General features: G+C 40.6%; 1 protein-coding gene across 1 annotated transcript; it reads left to right on the top strand.

The window, feature by feature from the left end:
• Nucleotides 1–3,788: 3,788 nt before the first annotated feature.
• On the top strand, nt 3,789–23,500 carry LOC133237421 (ovalbumin-like). The gene is made up of 8 exons (XM_061399447.1): nt 3,789–3,870; nt 6,898–7,080; nt 10,638–10,688; nt 12,172–12,294; nt 13,171–13,288; nt 18,062–18,204; nt 20,898–21,053; nt 22,761–23,500. Exons 2-8 carry the CDS (start codon nt 6,913–6,915, stop codon nt 23,154–23,156), a joined length of 1,155 nt encoding a protein of 384 aa, XP_061255431.1. The 5' UTR covers nt 3,789–3,870; nt 6,898–6,912; the 3' UTR covers nt 23,157–23,500.

Here is a 23,500-nt window from a genome sequence, read left to right on the forward strand (position 1 = left end):
CCACTGGACCACCAGGGAAGCCCCCCACCACTTACCACTTATAAAATGATCTCAGACCTCATCTCGATTCTCCTTACAAACCTGTAAGGTTGAAATTATTATTTATCATTGTTATTCTCATTTCATAAGGAAAATAAGTTTCATAGACATTAAGCAACTGCCAGAGATGATTTGTGCTCTGTCAAGACATGCCTTGGGCTTCAGTGCAAACCTCACTGTGCCTTGGCTACGCTGAGTCTTCTCATCTCACATTCTAGCACCTCACATGGCTCACCCCTTCTCTAGCATGCTTACCGATTGACGCCAAGTGTCTCTGATGACTTCAGGCTTTTCTGGAAGATGACACCCTTTATAAATTTGGGCAAATTCATAATTACATACTACATGTTCTCATGTTTGGGTCATCTAGACTTTCAGGTGGAGAAGGCAATGGCACCCCACTCCAGTACTCTTGCCTGGAAAATCCTATGGACAGAGGAGCCTGGTAGGCTACGGTCCATGGGGTCATAAAGAGTCAATCACGACTGAGCGACTTCACTTTCACTTTTCACTTTCATGCATTGGAGAAGGAAATAGCAACCCACTCCAGTGCTCTTGCCTGGAGAATCCCAGGGACGGGGGAGCCTCGTGGGCTGCCATCTATGGGGTCGCACAGAGTCGGACATGACTGATGTGACTTAGCAGCAGCAGCAGCAGCAGCAGCAGACTTTCAGTTGATTTCATATGGGTAGGTATTATTTCTCTTAATAATAAACTTTCTGACAATTTGCATTGTAATAGAAGAATAACATAAACTCTTCTAAGAATACACTCCCCTAAGTACAAGCTCTCTAAGAGAAAAGACAGTAATCTTCTGCTCCCTTTCTAATTTCTCTCCAGTGCATGCTTTACTGACTGACAGATTCTACTCAACAGAGAAAAACATTATGTGTCTTTAATCATCTGGGTATCTCTTGATGCTAATATTTAGTTTCTGCCCCAGTAGACAACCTGGAATATGTGAAGACCCATGACTAGAAAAACATGGGTCTAACAATAAGACTAACCCTCACTGTAGATGCCAACAGCACTTTTGAGAAGAGAAAGCCTCAGGGAACTTACCTAACAAAGCAGGTAACCTGTGACTTTCAGAACTTAGTGGTGTCATGAGACCTTCCTTTGATCCTCTCTGTCTTCTGCTTGTTCCTTGCCTGTGGCTTTGTGAACCGAGACAAGAACAGCGTTGTACTGGACACAGCATACTTAAGTGACGCTAGAGTGACTAATCTTTCAAAATATGGAGATTTATTCTTGGCTTGTAATTTTTTAATATATATATTGTTGAAGTATAGTTGACTTACAGCGTTTCCAGCACACAACAGTGATTCAGTTATACATATACACATATATTATTTCTGAAATTATTTTCCATTATAGGTTATTATAAGATATTGATTGTAGTTTCCTGTACTGTACAGTAAACCTTTGCTGCTTGTTGAATATCTATTTTATTAGAAATCTAACATTTTATTCATACTAAGTCAAAATGGAATCAAAATGTCATAAATTTTTTGGTTAGCCAAATGTTTAGGCCATGTTTGAAAACAATTAAACTATATGATGATCTTTTATCTAGCTTGTTCCACTTTTTCTATTTCATATTCAGTGTTTCCATTTCATTTAGTTTATGTTTTCCAATTACTCCATCTCTCTTTTTTTTTTTTTTGAATGTTCTTTCACAAACTTTTATCAAGTGTAGTAAAAAGCTTACATATACATATATATAAATAATATGCATGCTGGACTTAGTCACTCAGTCATGTCCGACTCTTTGTGACCCCATGGACTGTAGCCTGCAGGACCCTCTGTCCATGGGATTCTCCCAGGCAAGAATACTGGAGTGGGTTGCCATGCCCTCCTCAAGGGCATCTTTCCAACTCAGGGATCAAACCCAGGTCTCTCACATTGCAGGTGGATTCTTTACCATATGAGCCACCAGGGAAGCCCCAAATAATATGTATAACATATATATTTTAGAAAACCTTTGAATTTTTGCCTAATTTGGCTTGTAATTTAAGCAAAGCAATACATGCTCATATATTCTCAGTGCATTGGGAGGGAGAGAAAAGGATGCAGAACGCAGAGGAAAGCATGGAGGAAAGAAAAGATGGACCAAAATGCTTTTCAAATATTTAAAAAATAATCCACCTTTAAAGGTATTTCTTTGCAAGTGCACCTCTTCAGACTAGACTTGTCAATGCTGCTAAGAGTTTGATTCTTAGACTGGAAAAAGCTGTCACAATGCTCACAAGTTGTAGGCACTGTGATAAGTCTGATGAATCTAATAATATCCTATAATAGTAGAAAAAATCTGAAAAAGAATCCATATTTAATTGAATCATTTTGCTGGACACCTGAAACATTGTAAATCAGCTATATTTCAATTAAAAGAGAACAATTTTAGAGACTTCCCTGGTGGTCTAGTGGTTAAGAATCCATGCTTCCACTGCAGAGGGGTAATTGAGATCCTGTGTGCCACATCAGTTCAGTCGCCCAATCGTGTCTGACTCTTCGACCCCACGGACTGCAGCACGCCAGGCTTCCTGTCCATCACCAACTCCCGAAGCCTGCTCAAACTCATGTCCATTGAGTTGGTGATGCCATCCAACCATGTCATCCTCTGTTGTCCCCTTTTTCTCCTGCCTTCAATCTTTCCCAGCATCAGGGTCTTTTCTAATGAGTCAGTTCTTTGCATCAGGTGGCCAAAGAATTGGAGCTTCAGTTTCAAAATCAGTCCTTCCAATGAACATTCGGGACTGATTTCCTTTAGGATTGACTGGTTGGATCTCTTTACAGTCCAAGGGACTCTCAAGAGTCTTCTCTAACACTGCAGTTCAAAAGCATCAATTCTTTAGTGATCAGGTCTCTTTATGGTCCAACTCTTACATCCATACGTGACTACTGGAAAAACCATAGCTTTGACTAAACGGATCTTTGTTGGTAAAGTAACGTCTCTGCTTTTTAATATGTTGTCTAGGTTGGTCATAGCTTTTCTTCCAAGGAGCAAGTGTCTTTTAATTACATGGCTGCAGTCACTGTCTGCATTGATTTTGGAGCCCAAGAAAATAAAGTCTGTCATGGTTTCCATTATTTCTCCATCTATTTGCCATGAAGTGCTGGAACCAGGTGCCATGATCTTTGTTTTTTGAATGTTGAGTTTTAAGCATGCCACATGGGGTGGCCACAAAACGGACAATTTTAGTAAAGAAATGAAAATGAATGTTTATGAGAATCTAATAAATATCAGGTCATTAAAAAATCCCTGCCATATATACCTAAATGAGGACATTCTGGGTGGGAACCATTCATTGCAGCACAAAGCAAATGCAAGAGACAAGGACCATTAGACGGATGCAAGTTCTGTGAAATTCAGGCTCTAGGGGTGACCACATACTATGATATATTCCTTTAAACATCTAGAACAATAGACGGGACACACACCTTCACTCCTAGCTATTAATCAGAACCTTTATAGGTCAGGGACTTTATGGGCAAGAAAAACCAGCAAGTGTTCTTTGGTTAAGAGACTGTTTACAGGAAATAATAGCACATAAACTATGGAACAATGCTCCAGACATTTATTCGCAAACAATTTCCTGGTTCTATGAATAGTTAGCTAGTGAATTATTAACTGCTCCCCCCCCCCCCCACAAAATGACCATTCTTTGTATCTCTGGGGGAACAGCATCTATACAGATTAATCAGTCTCTGTGAAGTTCTTTTCTCATTGTGAACCACCCCTCCCTGCTTTTTGTTCTTGAATCCAAGCTCTCCCCAGGACTGTATATGAGAGATATAAAGTTCTCTAAATTGGTGGAAGTCTGATTCAAGGTATGTTTCCTTGAGGCTCTAGAGAAGATTTGCACCATTTTGAAGTCCGTTTCTCTCACATGTGTGGGTACTTAGATGTACAGTTGTGTCTGACTCTTTTTGACGCTATGGACTATAGCCCCCAAGGCTCCTCTGTCCATGGGATTCTCCAGGCAAGAAGACTGGAGTGGGTTGCCATTTCCTTTTCCAGGGGATCTTTTCAACACTGGGATTAAACCTACACAAATCAAGAGTCATTTAATGGAAATACAAAAGATCTAAATTCTAGCTCTCTTCTTTTTTAAAAATGGCTTTGGATCTTTTTCTTTTATTAATTAGCCTCTTCTTCCTGTGCATATATTTATAGTTTGGACACTGTTTTTAAAACTAAAAGCATCTGTCTTTATGTATATGTGTGTGTGTGTTGTGTGTGTGCAATTTGATAAAAAGTTGCTAGTACACAAGCCTGGATTTCACTTCAATTGTACCCAGTTAATCCCAGGGATGGGGAAGCCTGGTGGGCTGCTGTCTCTGGGGTTGCACAGAGTCGGACACGACTGAAGCGACTTAGCAGCAGCAGCAGCAGAGTTAGCTAATAGTTTGTTGGAAGGATTCTTTATAAATAAAATTTTTTAAAAGTCTATTTTTAGAAGAAATACTTTAAGGCACAGTAGTTTTCTGTAACTCTGAGTTGTTTTCATTTCATTTGGTTTGTTCCGGTTTTAGATCCCTTCTATGACTGAGATCAACTTATTAGTCTTTCACTGCAATTTCACTTAATGTAATACTTCCTACATCCACCCACGTTGCTGCAAATGGCCAAGACTTCATTCTTTACAGCTTAGAATATCCCATTGCTTATAAGTAACACATTTTCTCTATCCACTCATTTATCCATGGACATTTAGGTTGCTGTGATATCTTGGTTGTTGTAAATAATGCTGCAGTGAACACTGGTGTGCGTATATCTCTTTGAATTAGAGTAAATACCCAGAAATTAAATTACTGGACCATATGGAGGTTCTGCTTTCAATGCTTTGTTTGTGAAATTCTTTGTTCAGTGTTGAAGATATATCCTGGGTCACAGGATAAAAATTAGTTCTTAGTAGGGACTGAAAATCTCTGAAGACATGCTCTCTAAGACCCCTTCCTCGCTAACATTCTAAGGTACTGTACTGGTCTCTCTCTGAGTTGGAGCTGCAGCTGATCTGTCACTCCGTGTGGGAATCCTTCCTTTGTTTATCATGAGGTAGGTTTGAAATTCTTATTCAATGATTACTCTGTTCCTGGCCGCCTCCATGCCAGACAGAAGAGCATTTCATTCACTATGTCTCATTGTAGGAGTCAGAAAAGAAACCTGATGCCAGTGCTCAAGACAAAATTCCTTCTCTCTAGCTTTTAAACACCAATACATTGTTGTCATAGCCAGAGAGAGTGTGTAATATAGACATACAGGTTATAGCTAATTTTAAAAAGCTACTTAATTTATTACATAAAATCCATGCCATTAAATGTTTCATTTTTTCCTATGCATTTCTTGGGTCACTCTGTTGACGCAAGGTTGCAGTCTATTTTACAATGCATACATCAGCTGGCTCACTCTCTACCCTTTTGTATAAATACTTGAAGTCAGTTCACAATGCAAGGAAAATGACTTGTGAAACGAAATTCTGAGAACACAGGAGGAGCAAACTGTGAGTGCTGAGTGCAGTGTAAGTCTCTGTGTTGCAGACACAGCTCTGAGCTCACCAAGCAGAACTGTAACCAACCTGAAGACAAGGTAAAAATGCAAATACTAAATTGTCTCTTCTTTGCCATGATTTTCATAATTGGTGATGATTTCTCACAAAGTATAGGGGAAGATTTAGTTGTAATCCTCATGGACAGAGGATCTTGGTGGGCTATAGTCCATAGGGTTGCAAACAGTCAGAAGTGACTAAGCAACTGGTATATATATATATATATATATATACATACACACACATATATATGCACACACATATATATATATATTTAAATATAAGGTCATTCTTGGCTGTCCAGTGCTTAAGACTCTGAACTTCCACTCCTGGGTGTGGGTTCAATCCCTGGTCGGGGAACTAAGATCTTGCATGCCACATGGCACCATCAAATTATATATTTATTATATATGTAAGAAATAGTAATAATATGTGAACACACACACACACGTGTGTGTGTGTGTGTGTGTGTGCGCTCAGTTGCTTCAGTTATGTCCAGCTCTTTGCAACCCCATGGACTGTAGCCCACTAGGCTCCTCACTCCATGGAATTCTCCAGGCAAGAATACTGGAGTGGGCTGCTATGCCCTCCTCCAGGGTTTTTCCTCACCCAGGGATTGAACCAACATCTCCTGCGTCTCTTGCATTGCAGGTGGCTTCTTTACCACTGAGTGACCAGGGAAGTCCATATGTATGTATAATATGCTCCATTATGTGTTGATGGTGCCATCAACCTGCTGAAGGGAGATAAGCACTTTGAGATGTTTTTCTAGTGGTGAAGTGGGTTTCGAATGGTGTGCCCCTACCGTCTCACTCAGTCAGTCCCTTTTGTGTACTTTTGACTCAAGTGAGGTTATGTATCCGTTGGGACCAACATTATAACCTTGTCCTCTTTGTCATTACTTTAACTGAATGGACTAACCATGGTAACAGTGGTAACAGTAACGACCATAGCCACTGCCATATTTGTCCGTGTAATATATGCAGTCCCAGGCGCTTTACAAACAGTACATGATTTAATCCTCACACTAATCCTATAAGGAAACTCTTGTTTAATCACTTTTGCAGAAGAAAAGATAGAAACTAGGAGAACTTAAGTAACTTGCCCGGGGACATAAAGCTAGAACATGGCAGAGTTGGAAATGTATTTGACTCCAAAATCTGTATTCTTTTTGTTTCCATGAAGACCCTATTTGAGGATCTAGGGTTCACAAACTAGAAATAATTCTTACTCTCATTAGAGATAAACTGAAATAGCAATGTTTTGACCTACATTTCTGTCATTGTCGACCTGTGCTTTTGTATTCTAGACCCCAGGTAAAGGAATGGACTCACTCAGTGTGGCAAATGCCCAGTTCTGCTTTGATGTCTTTAAAGAGATAAGCTGTGACCACACGATTGAGAATGTGCTCCTTTCTCCCTTGAGTCTTCTGTCCGCCCTGGCTGTGGTGCTCTTCGGGGCCAGAGGAAACAGTGCATCCCAGATGGAGAAGGTAAGTCATAGACACACTTTCAGCCACGTCTACAGACAGTCAAAGACAATTTCAAACCCTGACTTGTTATGGAGATTTCACAGATGCAGCTTCCTGGGTGGCTCAGATGGTAAAGAATCTGCCTGCAATCCAGGAGACCCGGGTTCGATCCTTGGGTTGGGAAGATCCCCTGGAGAAGGGAATGGCTATCCACTCTAGTACTCTCGCCTGGAGAATCCCATGGACAGGGGAGCCTGGTGGCCTATAGTCCATGGAGTTTCAAAGAGTCGGACATGACTAACCCACACGTAGATGCCCAATTCTGTAAACACAAGAGACTGTTCACCTTCACTTGAGAAGACCTCATATTGGCTCTATCGAAAAGACAAACAGATTTCCCATAGCTCTGTTCTAAGAGGTGGGGGATGAGTGGGCGCAGCAGAGGGTGAACAGGGAGGTAAATGGTCGAGGGCGACCTGGTCCCCGGGAGTCGGGACTCCCCACCCCCACCCCAACCCCTTCGCTTGCTTGTGTCCCCAGGGCCTTCCTGCTGTGGGACAAAGAGCATTTTGCAAGGATTTATAGACTATGCAATTATCTTCCCAAGGAGATCACCAGTGCTTTAACTCAACCAATAATTGTGGGTGACTAGAAAAACTATTTCTTTAGTAGACATCTTTCAACATACCTTAATCATCTCTCTGCTTATTACAGAGGGAATGACTGACTCGTGGAACAAAGCTTCTCTCCAGTCAGGTTTAAATTGGAAATGAATTTGGAAGGCTGGAGTCAAATCCTGAATTTAATAATATATTTAAACTCAAGAAAAAGTAAATGTAAATGCTCTTATGTTCAGTTTTATTCTATTTCCATGCAATTGGTGAAGAGGTCTCCAGTGTCTTACCCAGAATGTATGCTCAATAAATTCATGTTTGTGGAGAGGGAGGACTAGCTGAGAATGAGGATGATCTGGGAATCTTTACAAACCATCCTGGGATGAGAACGCGCAGACCTCTCCTCCCCTCTCCTCTCTTCGTGCACCCCTCCCCTCTCCCTCCCTTCAAAGTGAGAGCTTGCCAGCAGGTGACTCTGTCTACACCTGTGCAAGCCTGAGGTTTTGCAAGCAGAAAGATGGTGGGGTCATTGTGTTAAGGGCCCAAGTTAGGCAGAGATAGAGTCTGGAGTAGAAATTCTTCTTTGTCTTTTCTGAGTTAAAAGGGAATCAAATAATTCAAAAAGCTCCCTTGCTGATTTCCATACAAATGGAGAAAAATTCCTCATATTTTCATCCTGTTAATGATTATTTTACAACACTCAAAGACTGAGTCCAGTGCTCAGAATTCTAGGTTCAACCATCACGCTCTCTTTTGATTAGAGTGAGGACCACGACTGAAGCAACATCAGGGGCACAAGCATGCCAAGTCCCTAGACTATGGAACAAAATGCCTTATGATATAGGAGAGCGTGCTTGGGGTCGGTCGTGTCTGACTTTTTGTGCCCTCATGGACTGTAGCCCATAAGGCCCCTTTGTGCATAGAATTTTCCAGGCAAGAATACTGGAATGGGTGGCCAATTCCTACTCCAGGAAAGAAAGTGGAAATGTTAGTCACTCAGTCATGTCTGACTCTGTGCATCCCCATGGACTGTAGCTTTCTAGGTTCCCCTGTCCATGGAATTCTCCAGGCAAAAATAATGGAGAGTTGCCATTCCCTTCTCCAGGAGATCTTCCAGATCCGGAGATTGAACTTGGCTCAGGCAGATTATTTACAGTCTGAACCACCAAGGAAGGATTCCTACTCTAGGGGATCTTCCCAACCCAGGGTTTGAACCCACATCTCTTGTGTCTCCTGTGTTCACAAGCAGACTTTACCACTGTACCACCTGGGAAGCTCTATGATTTGAAGATCACCAGGCAATCTCAGAACTGGAAGAAACCATAAATTTCCCACTCTCCACTCTACGATTTAGTCTACACAGGGACCCAACAGGCAAGAGATTGTGCAAAGTCCTCTGATGAGGCAGAGTTTCATGTGAATTAGCTTTTTAACAAAAGAATCAGACAACTCTACGTTTTAGAAAGTTCTTTCTAGCCTTGAGTTAAAATTTGCCTTTCTTATAAGCATAGCTCCCTTATCACTTTTCTGTTCTTAAAAGATACACACACATGCAAATCATGTCCTCTTCCATGTGTGTTAAGAAAGTTATAATATCTGCTGCTATTTACTGCTTCTTACCCCATTTTTATTCTAGGGCTCTCCTGCTCTTGATTGTGCTCAGTTGTGTTCAACTCTTTGTGACTCTGTGGACTGTAGCCTGACAGGCTCTAAGGAATCACACAAAACAAGTTAAATGTACTCACCCTTTAAATATTTGAAGAGATTGCAATGTTTTATCTCAGTTGTTCTCTGATGAAGGCCTTCCTTAGAAAAGTATAATTATACCTCTTTTAAGCCAACAGGACTATAGCAAACATTAATTCTTAGTGGAGAAAGTGATATAAGCTGTGAAATCTCAAGGGGATACTGTGAGTGTCAAATCAGATAATGTTTATAAAAATCATTTAAAAATAATTACCTATTATGTGAATTCATCCATTATCTTGTCTGCTCGGTGAGTAACCAATGCTATTAATTGTCCACAAATAAATTAAGATCCATTTCTTTATCCATACAACTATTTGTTCTTCATTCAACAAATACTTGTTGGGTTCGTACTATGTTTCACAACTGGGAAGGTAGGGATGAACAAATTAAGTGACAATAGAAATTATTAAGCCTGAACTGATTTTGAAACACTCTTCTAAACGTTCGGGTTTCATTCTGTCTCAAAGTTTGCCTTCTGCCCACAAAGATGAGTACTAGTCAGTGCCTGCATGTCTTTAACACTTCAATGGTTAGACTTCTGCTTAAGAGCACATGAAGAGTTTTCTTTTAAAAACTCATCTGTCCTCTTTGACATCTTTTTTTTTTTTTTAAAAAAAAAAAAAAAAAAAAGGCTTCTGTGGTGGCTCAGACAGTAAAGAATCTGCCATGTTTGAACGCTGGGTTGAAAAGATCCCCTGGAGAAGGGAATGGCTACCCACTCCAGTGTTCTTCCCTGGGAAATCCCATGGACAGAAGAGCTTGGTGGGCTACAGTACATGGCATAGCAAAGAGTTGGACACGACTGCAAGCATACACTCCTGTGTCATAAGACATATTGCTTCATAATCTAGGGACTTCTTTTTTAAAAAAAAACAAATAAGAGACTTCCATTTTTTAAAAAAATGAGGAGCAAAACTAATATGCAGATGAGAAGAAAGATGGTCTGAATCATAGAAAGTTCGTAAAAATGTAAGAGCTTAACATTTATAGCAAGAAAGTGATTTCTATATGGGGGGAGGGGCTTCCCAGGTGATGCTAGTGGTAAAGAATTTGCCTGCCAATGCAGGAGATGCAAGAGACACAGGTTCAATAGCAAAGAGTTGGACATGACTGAGCACACACATTCATACACACGCAGACACACTCACAAACCCCTGGTCTTAAGGAGAGGTATTTGCTTACGCTTTGACACAGATTCTTTGTTTCCTATTGTAGGTGCTGCACTTGAATGAGTTAACAAGAACTGCAAATTCTTCGAACACAAGGGTAGATATAATTCTTACTTTCCCTTTTACTTCTCTTATAGCAGTCTCTTTTCAGTCCATGAGGACTAAAGGCTTCAGGCAATAAAACAGAGTATTTATTCCAGACATGCTTTGAGCCTTTCACTTTCATATTGACACAGTCAACCTTCTAGGTTTGCTGTTTTAAAATAATCATGCTGAAATTTTGAAATAAGAGATGAGAAAATGAGAACTGTCAAAAATTTGAGGTAGAGCCCCAGCCTTTAAAGAAAAGCAGCAGAAGAGAGATTATTCTCAAAGAGTTTTCAGGATGGAACCCCCAAGTCTACTCAGGCAACAGAAGTGCTTCAAACAGCGCCTGCCCAGGGTCAGTGCTCACTAGGTATAAATATATCATCTGGGGGGAAATGGTGGCTCAGATGGTAAAGAATCTGCCTGCCAAGCAGAAGATCTGGGCTCGATCCCTGGGTTGGGAAGATCCCCTGGAGAAGGGAATGGCAACCCACTCCAATATTCTTGCCTGGAGAATGCCATGGACAGAGGAGCCCGGCAGGCCACATTCCATGGGGTCACAAAAAGCCAGACATGACTGAACAACTAACACTCTCACTTTAGCTAAAGATGGTGGTGGTGGTTTAGTCGCTAAGTCGTGTCTGACTCTTGCGACCCCATGGACTATAGCCCACCAGGCTCCTGTGTCCATGGGATTCTCCAGGCAAAGAATACTGGAGTGGGTTGCCATTTCCTTCTCTATAGCTTGTCTTTATAAGTTTTAGTGTTCAATGTTTTTCCATATTGCTAATTTTCAGGGGAAATTTGTAATGTATACCTTCTGTAGCATTTTAGGTGTGACTTTCTCACTAGTACCTATGGTGGGGCTACTAAGACCAAACTTTATTGCTCAGAATTCTCCTTTATTACAAAATACAGAAAAACATTTTTCCTGACACAAACTATATTAAATACGTCAGTACTGATATATGTGCTCTGGGCCGTCTTGTGGAGGAGACAGGGCAAGCTCTGACCAGGGAAGAGGCCTAGCAGGGCCCTCATGCTGGTAAGATGATTGTGATGCACTGTTACCAGATCATCAGGCCACTCTGCTTGGTGAAAGGCAAACATTTCCATACATCCTAGTGGTAGAATTACTCTTCGAATCTGTTTTTATTCTGCTACAACATGTCCTGGACTTCCCTGGTGGCTCAGATGGTAAAGCATCTGCTTACAATGTGGGAGACCCAGGTTCAATCCCTGGGTGGGGAAGATCCTCTGGAGAAGGCAACGGCACCCACTCCAGTGTTCTTGCTGGAAAATCCCATGGACGGAGGAGTGTGGTAGGCTACAGTGCATGGGGTCGCAGAGTTGGACACAACTGGGCGACTTCACTTTTTCACTTTCACAGCTGCCCTAATGCAAACCCAAGAGCCTCTTGTGTAGCCTCAGTTGATACTTACGTGTGTGAGAACAGGGTCCCTGTTTTCAAGTGTTTGTAAACTTCCATTTAGTGTGAAGATACAGCAGTCCATTCACTCATTCAAGCAATCCTCTCTGAAATCAGCAAGTCCAGCCATAGTCAAGTCCACATGGCAAGTGGACTGTTTGCAGAAAAAGCCCATCCCTTCCTCCCGGTGAGTTAAAATAAGACATTTTTCCATAAGTAGGGTAGAAGTCTTTCCTTTCTGTCTTCATTTAATTTATTCTAGTATTGTTTGTGCTATCACAATGGTGAGAAAGTAGAAAAGATATTACATGTATATAATGATACAAGATATATATTTATTAATAATAAAAGAAATAATGTATATTATATATATTATGAAGAAGGAAATGTTAACTCACTCCAGTGTTCTTGCCTGGAAAATCCCATGGACAGACGAGCCTGGCAGTCTACAGTCCATGGGGTCACAAAGAGTTGGACACGAGTCCAAGCAACTGAGCTTGCATACATGTATATTCTATCTTTTCTTATATTTAGACAGATAGCGTGTGATATATTTTATATATAGGTTTCATTTCACATAGAAAAAGTGCAAAAGGGCTTTAATTTTCAGATGCAAGTTTGTTGCACGTTCAACTGTGTTTCATACGGACCCAGGTGAAGCATAAAGAACACAATTTTATATAATTTATGATTAAAAACAACACTGACAAAATTTTTGTATCAATAATAAAAGAGGAATTAATATTTTTAACTCCAAGTTGAGGACTCTAATTATGCTAAATTTGATTATCCTAATTATGCAGTTATAAGTATAAAGTATAATCTCAGAGGCTTAAGAGGATTGTTCTTATCATGAAATAACATCCTGCAGTGATTTGTTCATTTCATTTAAACATTGAAAGCATGAAAATTGTATATATTTTTACTAGGTTGGACCTAGACCTGCATTATAATATTTAATATATTTTCCCCCCTTCATATAATTCCTACCAAGTATGGTCTAAATGTTTTAAAATCTCAATTTATATGCTATGTCTTTTCTTTTTCTATGCTCATTTTATAGACATATGTAGACTGTATTAAACAATTATATAAACTAAGACCTGAAAATCTGGATTTCAAAAATCACTTAGAAGAAGCCAGAATACAGATTAATGAACAGATTGAAAATAAGACAAAAGGTAGGAGATCTACGCCGTCTTCTTTCTCTTCTTTTTCTTTCAGGTGTGATCACATTCAGTGACATGCTCAGATCTTAAAACATTTATTCAGGCAGTTTTGACAAATGTATATCATGACACACAGCATTTCCTTTACCCTGAAAATTTCTTCCACATCCGTTCCCGAGCACCCAGTGATTTTCTTCTACATCACAGGTTAATCTTACCTAAAGCTCCAATAAGTGATTATTACAGGATGTGCTGTTTTGTGTTTTTTCATTCATGTATTTGGATACATCAGTGGCTCATGCCTTTTTATTGCTGAGAAATATTCCACTGTATGAATATACCAGTTTGTTTATCCTTTTTCTTCTTGTTGGATATCTGGGTTATATCTAGTTTTGAGCTATTATAAATAGTGTTACTATGAACACTTTTGTAAAAAGCTTTTGCATTCTTTTTTTTTTTTTCATTTCTCTTGAGTAAATACTTGGCATAAATTCTAAGTCTTAGACCATATGGATGGATGTTTAACTTCTTAGTTCAGTTCAGTAGCTCAGTTGCGTCCGACTCTTTGCCACCTCATGAATTGCAGCACACCAGGCCTCTCTGTCCATCACCAACTCCTGGAGTTCACCCAAAGTCATGTCCATCGAGTCGATGATGCCATCCAGCCATCTCATCCTCTGTCGTCCCCTTCTCCTCCTGCCCCCAATCCCTCCCAGCATCAGAGTCTTTTCCGATGAGTCAACTCTTCGCATGAGGTGGCCAAAGTATTGGAGTTTCAGCTTTAGCATCAGTCCTTCCAATGAACACCCAGGTCTGATCTCCTGTAGAATGGAATGGTTGGATCTCCTTGCAGTCCAAGGGACTCCCAAGAGTCTTCTCCAACACCACAGTTCAAAAGCATCAATTCTTCAGTGCCCAGTTTTCTTCACAGTCCAACTCTCATATCCATACATGACCACTGGAAAAACCATAGCCTTGAGTAGACGGACCTTTGTTGGCAAAGTAATGTCTCTACTTTTGAACATGCTGTCGAGGTTGGTCATAACTTTCCTTCCAAGGAGTAAGCGTCTTTTAATTTCATTAACTTCTTAAGCAACTGCCAAATAGATTTCTCAAGTGGCTGAACTGTTTACATTCTCACCAGGACTGTATGAAAATTCCAGTTACTCCAAATCCTCTCTGATTTTTGGTGTTGTAAATACTTTTCATTTAACTCTTTCAGTAGATTTAACTACTTTTCATTTACTAACTTAGATTTACTAACTTTTCATTTAACTCTCATTGTGGTCTTTATTTGCATTTCTCTGGTGACTGTAAATATTGAGCTTCTTTTTCAGTGACTGTTGGTCTTTAATATATCTTAATTTATGAAGCTCTGTTCAATTTATTTGTTCATTTTTGATTGGATTATTTAGTTTTTATTATTGAGTTGCAAGAATTCTTTACATATTCTGGGTACAAATATTTTGTTAGACACCTGTGCTGCTAATATTTTCTCTTAGTCTCTGTATTTATTTTGTTCACTGTATTTTTGATGAGCAGAAGTTTCTAACTTTAAATGAAGTCCAGTTTATCAATGGTTTGTGCTTTCTGTGTATTTTCTAAGGAATTTTTGCTTACCTAATTAGAGATACCAAGGGAACATTTCATGCAAAGATGGACTCGATAAAGGACAGAAATGGTATGGACCTAACAGAAGCAGAAGATATTAAGAAGAGGTGGCAAGAATACACAGAAGAACTGTACAAAAAAGATCTTCATGACCAAGATAATCACGATGGTATGATCACTCACCTAGAGCCAGACATCCTGGAGTATGAAGTCAAGTGGGCCTTAGAAAGCATCACTACGAACAAAGCTAGTGGAGGTGATGGAATTTCAGTTGAGCTATTTCAAATCCTGAAAGATGATGCTGTGAAAGTGCTGCACTCAATATGCCAGCAAATTTGGAAAACTCAGCAGTGGCCACAGGACTGGAAAAGGTCAGTTTTCATTCCAATCCCAAAGAAAGGCAATGCCAAAGAATGCTCATACACCGCACAATTGCACTCATCTCACACGCTAGTAAAGTAATGCTCAAAATTCTCCAAGCCAGGCTTCAGAGGTATGCAAACTGTGAACTTTCAGATGTTCAAGCTGGCTTTAGAAAAGGCAGAGGAACCAGAGATCAAATTGCCAACATCCACTGGATCATGGAAAAAGCAAGAGAGTTACAGAAAAACATCTATTTCTGCTTTATTGACTGTGCCAAAGCCTTTAACTGTGTGGAGCACAATAAACTGTGGAAAATTCTCAAAGAGATGGGAATACCAGACCACCTGACCTGCCTCTTGAGAAATTTGTATGCAGGTCAGGAAGCAACAGTTAGAGCTGGACATGGAGCAACAGACTGGTTCCAAATAGGAAAAGGAGTACATCAAGGCTGTATATTGTCACCCTGCTTATTTAACTTCTATGCAGAGTACATCATGAGAAACGCTGGACTGGAAGAAGCACAAGCTGGAATCAAGATTGCTGGGAGAAATATCAATAACCTCAGATATGCAGATGACACCACCCTTATGGCAGAAAGTGAAGAGGAACTAAAGAGCCTCTTGATGAAGGTGAAAGAAGAGAGTGAAAAAGTTGGCTTAAAGCTCAACATTCAGAAAACAAAGATCATGGCATCTGGTCCCATCACTTCATGGGAAATAGATGGGGAAACAGTGGTAAGAGTGTCAGACTTTATTTTTTTGGGCTCCAAAATCACTGCAGATGGTGTCTGCAGCCATGAAATTAAAAGAGGCTTACTCCTTGGAAGAAAAGTTATGACCAACTTAGATAGCATATTGAAAAGCAGAGACATTGCTCTGTCAGTAAAGGTCCGACTAGTCAAGGCTATAGTTTTTCCAGTGGTCACGTATGGATGCGAGAGTTGGACTGTGAAGAAAACTGAGCACCGAAGAATTGATGCTTTTGAACTGTGGTGTTGGAGGAGACTCTTGAGAGTCCCTTGGACTGCAAAGAGATCCAACTAGTCCATTCTAAAGGAGATCAGCCCTGGGTGTTCTTTGGAAGGAATGATGTTAAAGCTGAAACTCCAGTACTTTGGCCACCTCATGCAAAGAGTTGACTCATCAGAAAAGACTCTGATGCTGGGAGGGATTGGGGGCAGGCGGAGAAGGGGATGACAGAGGATGAGATGGCTGGATGGCATCACCGACTTGATGGACGTGAGTTTGGGTAAACTCCAGGAGTTGGTGATGGACAGGGAGGCCTGGCGTGCTGCAATTCATGGGGTCCCAAAGAGTTGGACACAACTGAGTGACTGAACTGAAGGTCACAAAGATATTCTCTGTTTTCTTTTAGTGGATTTATTTCTTCAGTGCTTACATTTAGGTTTATGATCCACCTGACCTGGATGGGTGGCACTAGATGCCTTCAGGGTCCTTCACAGCTATTTTTTTCCTAGATCAGCTTTTGTTTTTTTCTGCTCTTTAATACAAATGAAATCATATTTTAGTGATTTTAATGTAGGATGAGAAAGAGGGGGAATGGTTCTTCCTTCCATGTGGATAACTGGTTATTCTAGTACCAGGTGTTAAATATCTCAAGACTTTTTCCATTTCATAAAATGAAAATTCCTAACATCTTATCAATTTTACTCTTGAGAAGTGCTGCTGCTGCTGCTGCTAAGTCACTTCAGTCGTGTCCAACTCTGTGCAACCCCATAGATGGCAGCCCACCAGGCTCCCCCATCCCTGGGATTCTCCAGGCAAGAACACTGGAGGGGGTTGCCATTTCCTTCTCCAATGCATGAAGGTAAAAAGTGAAAGTGAAGTCGCTCAGTAGTGTCCGACCCTCAGCAACCCCATGGACTGCAGCCTTCCAGGCTCCTCCATCCATGGGATTTTCCAGGCAAGAGTACTGGAGTGGGGTGCCACTGCCTTCTCCGCTTGAGAAGTGAGGAGGCATAAAAGGTCAAGTCTTTCTCCTGCAACTTTCCCAGTTATTTCTTTTGTTTGATTATAGTAGAAAATCATTGGATAATAGAAGTGATCTGTAAAACCACTGACTCAGATAGTCATTGCTTTTAACATAGGATGGTATCAGGAGGAATGTCACAGCAAAGTCAAATGTAAATGGTTAATGTATTGGTATTTATAAACCATCTCTTCACTGGGCAATTTAATGTTATATAAATTAATCATGCTTGTTCATTTCCACGAAATGGCAACCCACTCCAGTGTTCTTGCCTGGAGAATCCCAGGGACGGGGGAGCCTGGTGGGCTGCCGTCTATGGGGTCGCACAGAGTCGGACACGACTGAAGTGACTTAGCAGCAGCAGCAGCAAGCTATACACTCACTTTACTTTCTTTTGCATTCTACATTAGTTAATTAATTTAAATTTTGCAAAACCAAATTTTCCTTAAAGCACAAATGCACTACATTTTGCAAACAGGTCCATGACACATGACATGACAGTGAGATCAGATAGCCATTCACGTCCATGACCCTCCCAGGGAGTGGCCCCAGGCCCCTGGACACAGTGACTGGGCTCATTTTAGGGGTGACGAGTCAGGCTGAAGTTTAGTGCCTTAAATAATGGCTTCACTTGAGTACCACAGAACTGTGACTATTTAGATATTTGCTCAAAAGTCTTCTTGGCTCTCCTGAAGATATTGAGTGGCGATTACTAATACAAATATAAATTCAAAAATGGGACAAAATGCAAAGCAAAACCAATGAAACCAATTTCCATTGCATGGTCAGTCATGTATAATCTCACTGTTTCTCCTCCCAAAGGTGAAGTTAAGGAGCTCTTGTTCCCCAGTAGCCTCACATCCTCCGACCAGTTGGTGCTGATTAATGCCATCTCCTTCAGAGGGGCCTGGAAGTACGCATTTCAAAAAGACCAAACTATGGCCATGGCTTTCAGATTGGATGAGGTAGACTCTTGACTTAATTTGCTTTTTCTCTTAAAGTTGGTCCCCGGCAATTTTGCCTTAAAATATGTTAAATAATTTCTGGCCTTAGGTAGGTTAATTTCCAAGTGACTATCCCAAGTACCTACCAGATAAAGTCCAGATTTATTAATAGATAAATGGAAGTTTTGTTTTATTTTGCTCTATTTAGCATGACAGTTGCATAATTGAAAAACTGGAATAAAACATAGACCTTGGACAGGTTTAAGGCAAGTCTGGGCTTTGGGCTAAGATTAAACCGTTGCTAAGCAATTCATTTACTGCACACTGGAAATGAAATCAGGTAGTAGATAATAACTGCAATAGATGCTTACAATGTAGGTCAATGGTAAAGTGGGTGTGAACTTGAGAGGCTAAGCAAAACTGGAGAACAATATTCATAATCAGAATAAATGGTTCCTGGGATTTCCTGGTGGTCCAGTGGCTAAGACTTCATGTTCACAATGCAGGGGCCCAAGTTCCATCCCTGGTCAGGGAACTAGATCCCGCATGGCACAACTAAAAATTCTGTGTGCTGCAAGTAAAACCTGGCACAGCCAAATAAGTAAACAAATATTTTAAAAATAAATAGATAAATAAAAAGTTTCTAGGTAGGCTGTCCTGCTATCCGCAATCTCCCCAACTTCTTTCCTTCTTAATATATTTAAAAAATTTTAAAGTTTTTATTTTTTGGCTATGCTGTGCAGCATGTGGGATCTTAGTTCCTTGATCAGGGACTGAACACTTGCCCCTTGCATCGGAAGCGTTGGCTCCTAACCACTGGACCGCCAGGAAAGTCCCACCAACTTCTCTCCTTTGTGTCCTCAGCATATCCTGAATGTCAGGCTGCGACCAAAATAATACTTGTTATTTAACAAGAAATAATGGGTCTGTATATTATAAATGAGTTCCTAAACTATCAATTGTATATATTCTATCAAATATATTTCCAAAAATGCTTGCCATTATTGGTCAATTAAACATTTGTCATCAGATCAGATCAGATCAGTCGCTCAGTCGTGTCTGACTCTTTGCGACCCCATGAATCGCAGCACGCCCGGCCTCTCTGTCCATCACCAACTCCCGGAGTTCACTCAGACTCACGTCCATCGAGTCAGTGATGCCATCCAGCCATCTCATCCTCTGTCGTCCCCTTCTCCTCCTGCCCCCAATCCCTCCCAGCATCAGAGTCTTTTCCAATGAGTCAACTCTTTGCATGAGGTGGCCAAAGTACTGGAGTTTCAGCTTCAGCATCATTCCTTCCAAAGAAATCCCAGGGCTGATCTCCTTTAGAATGGACTGGTTGGATCTCCTTGCAGTCCAAGGGACTCTCAAGAGTCTTCTCCAACACCACAGTTCAAAAGCATCAATTCTTTGGTGCTCAGCCTTCTTCACAGTCCAACTCTCACATCCATACATGACCACAGGAAAAACCATAGCCTTGACTAGACGAACCTTTGTTGGCAAAGTAATATCTCTGCTTTTGAATATGCTATCTAGGTTGGTCATAACTTTCAGCCAACTATAAAATTACAGAGGATTTATATTTCTGGATAAGTATATTAGAATACTTATTACATGAATACTTTTTCATGTAAAAGAAATAGTGAATGATTTTAAGGAAAACATAATTCTCTAACCAAACATATTAGTCACAGCTGGAATTATCCAGTATTATCTTTCCGAAGAATATTGTCATCAGATATTGAGGTCATTGGACATATAGTGAAACTATATTGCTATTACAAGTTGTGGGTTTTTTTTTTTTTTTTTTTAATGAAAATACCAGGGCCACATTCCTGGAGATTCTGATTTGCAAGAAGTGCTTGAGTAGTTGTATTTTTAAGTAACCCGTGTGCTGCTGCTGCTGCTAAGTCGTGTAGGTCCTTCCAAAGATTAGCCAAGTTTGGGGACCATAGTATAAGGAAGATGGAAAGGAGATTTTAATAGGGATCATAGAGAGCTACTTAAAAGGGCAAACATACCCCAAAGCAAGCAGACTTTCTAGAGGAAACAAGTCAGAATCTGACAAGTTAATGTCAAAATCTTTATTTTCACAGGAAAATCTGGTCCATTTGGTTTACATGATGCAGCTATCTTTATGTTATGACTAGCCTTTCAAAGAGAAAAACATAAAATAAGGTTATGGTCATAACTAAATTTCTTTAACTGACCTCAGTATGTGGAATTCACTTAGCCCATTGTTATGTGCTTTGCTATTAATATTTTGTAGCTATTTTGTAATTTGCAACCCAATGCTGTGAATTGGTCCAGATTAGTCAGTACTTGAGCTGGAAAGACACTAAATTATGTTCCTTAAAGGACCTGTTTGACTTTTAAAAAATGGTTATCCTGATAAGATCTTATGATGCTTATTTCTCAACTCTTTGACGTAAATTAACTGCTTCTGGGCATCAAAAATATACACTTGACTAAAAATAATATATTGAAAGGCATAAACACTTTGCACTTCAGTAGCTACTTAATTTAGGCTACCACTCCCCTTTCAGTAAGTACAACAGTGATCAATCATGGATATTTCTGTGGCAAGATGGATAGATTTTGGTTTGGTCACTCCTTGTGGGAAACTTTGGAGGATAAGATGTAAATTCCTCACGCTTTAAATGGAAACACAGAAAGGAGCTTGCTTTTTCATCTCACTGTTGTTACTTTTATAGTCTCAGAGCACATCTGTCCAGATGATGCGTCTGCAAGGGCACTTGAAACTGGGCTCCATCACAGAGCCTCCAGGGCAGGTTCTGGAGCTGCCCGATGTGGAGGATCGCCTGAGTATGGTCATCATCCTACCCAGCAAGGATGCCAGTCTGGGACAGGTAAACCACTCAGTCTTTGCAGCCACAGACACCAGAAAAGGGTCTGTGCTTGAAAATTACACATGCAGGAAGCTGGAGATTCCAAATAACTGCTTATACTTAATGCAGTGCTGCATGCTCAGTCATGTTCTACTCTCTGTGATCCCATGGACTCTAGCTCACCAGGCTCCTCTGTCCGTGGGATTCTCCAGGCTAGAATATTGGAGTGGGTTGCCACGACCTCCTCCAGGGGACCTTCCCAACCTGGGGATTGAATATGCATCTCTTGCGTCTCCTGCATTGGCAGGTGGATTCTCTACCACTGTGCTACCCCGGAAGCCCCCATACTATGCTTGATCTTAGCCAAAAGGCTAAGAAGTGGCTATGTGCACCTAAAAAGCAAAATAATCCCCAATAAAGCACCCCCACACTAGGGTATGTTACTTCTAATGGTTTTAGGTTAAGTTTTGAAAGCACAGGCACATGCGTCCTCGTCCATCTTCATGAGTAACGGTTTTAGGTTAAGTTTTGAAAGCACGGTCACATGCGTCCTCGTCCATCTTCATGAGTCGCTACTTTACATGTAGTTTTTATGTGTTATGTATCAGCACCTCTTTCGGACCAAGGGAATTGAGGGATGAATGAGAAAAGGGACGGTGGTTTAGGGAGTAGGTTGACTGTATTAAAATATTTAGTTGTCACATGAAAGAAGAAATGGACTAATTTTTTTGTAGTTCCCAGAGTGAGAATTAAAACTGATAGGTACCAATTACAGGGAAGCAGATTTATGGTCAAAATGGGAGAGGTCTTTCTTGCAAGCTGAGCTGTGCAGCCACCAAACCAGGCTGTTTATAAAGAAGTGGGCGGTCGATGTCAGGACTTCTCAAGCGGATGCTGGTGGGTGTCTCAGATGCTCCTTGAAGGGCCTCCTCTACGATCTTTTTCACATTTGAGATTAATTGATTCTAATGATCCAGAAATGTTAGTTTGATACAAATTCAGTCCCTATGGATGTCTGACTAATGAGAATTCTGGTTGGAGTTGAGGTAGAAATTCACATTGGTCGGCCTAGAATTGGGCTTTCCAGGTGGCTCAGTGGTAAAGAATCCACCTGCCAAAGCAGGAGATTGCAGGTTCCATCACTGGGTCAGGAAGATCCCCTGGAGGAGGAAATGGCAACCAATTCTAGTATTCTTGCCTGGGAAATCCCATGGATAGAGGAGCCTGGAGGGCTACAGTCCAGGGGGTCACAAAAGGTCAGACATGACTGAGCAACTAACAGCAACAAAAACAACAGCCCAGAATTACAACTTATATCCTCAGAATCTGAAGATCTCAGGTTCCAAAGACGCCTTTTAATGTGGCCAAAAGGAAGGGTAGGCACACATATAAATTTTATTGTTATAATACACAAATAGTGCAGCTTAGAGAGGGACCATGAGAGAAACAAAAGTAAATGTTCCCTGTGATAAGTTATTGCTTTTCCAAGTAACTCTCGGATGGTGTGCCCAGGCATAGATCCCAGGGCTGCATGCCTCTTATTCAGTTATTGATCGTGGTTGCACTTTCCCCACTTATTCTTACAGATTCTGCTTTCCAAACAATGAGAAGTAGCTTCATCTATTTACAGCCTCACATCTAGTCCTTAGGATATTTCACATTTTGGTGTAATTTTATTTTCTAAAAAAAAAGATGTTCATATTTTTCTTCTTTCTTTCTTTCCCATAGGTTATCAGAGAGATCACTCCTGAGAAACTCAATAACTGGATAAGCTCAGGCAACATGAAAGACACAGCTGTGGTCCTGTACTTGCCGCAGCTCAGGCTCAAGGGGTTCCCTGAAGACCTGGCGGCCGTACTGGCGGCTCTGGGAATGGTGGATGTCTTTGACCGCTCGAGGGCTAACTTGTCTGGCATAATTGCAGGAGGAGGCCTTGGGGTCTCCAAGATAATACACAAGGCCATGCTGGAGGTTAATGAGAGTGCTTCAGAGTTCACCCTAACCAACCAAACAATCAAAGTGGAAAATCCTGAAATATTCAAGGTGGATCATCCTTTTCTCTTCTTTATCTTACACAAGGAAACTAAGATGATTCTTTTCTATGGCAGAGTCTCCAACCCTTAAGGAAGGGATGGGATTTATAGTCAGCTTTCTGATTCTTGGAATTAGCTTGCAGAGAACTCTCAGTATAGGTACAACTAAAAGGGATACACCATACTTTTTAGCAATGTTTTGCCTTCAACTATCTCATGTAGAACATCCAACCCAGCCCTTTTTGGTTTGGTTGACTTTGACTAAACAAGTTAGAGCACACTGTTAATTATACTTATTAAAAATTATAATCCATACCATTTCTTTTTCCTTTTAAAAAAATAACAGCTTTGTTGAGATATAATGCACACACTGTAAAAGCCTCCATTTATTTATATCTACTTATTTTAACTGAAGCATGGTTGACTTACAATATT

The sequence above is a fragment of the Bos javanicus genome, chromosome 24, assembly GCF_032452875.1.
Source record: "Bos javanicus breed banteng chromosome 24, ARS-OSU_banteng_1.0, whole genome shotgun sequence".
In the NCBI taxonomy this organism is placed as follows: Eukaryota; Metazoa; Chordata; class Mammalia; order Artiodactyla; family Bovidae; genus Bos; species Bos javanicus.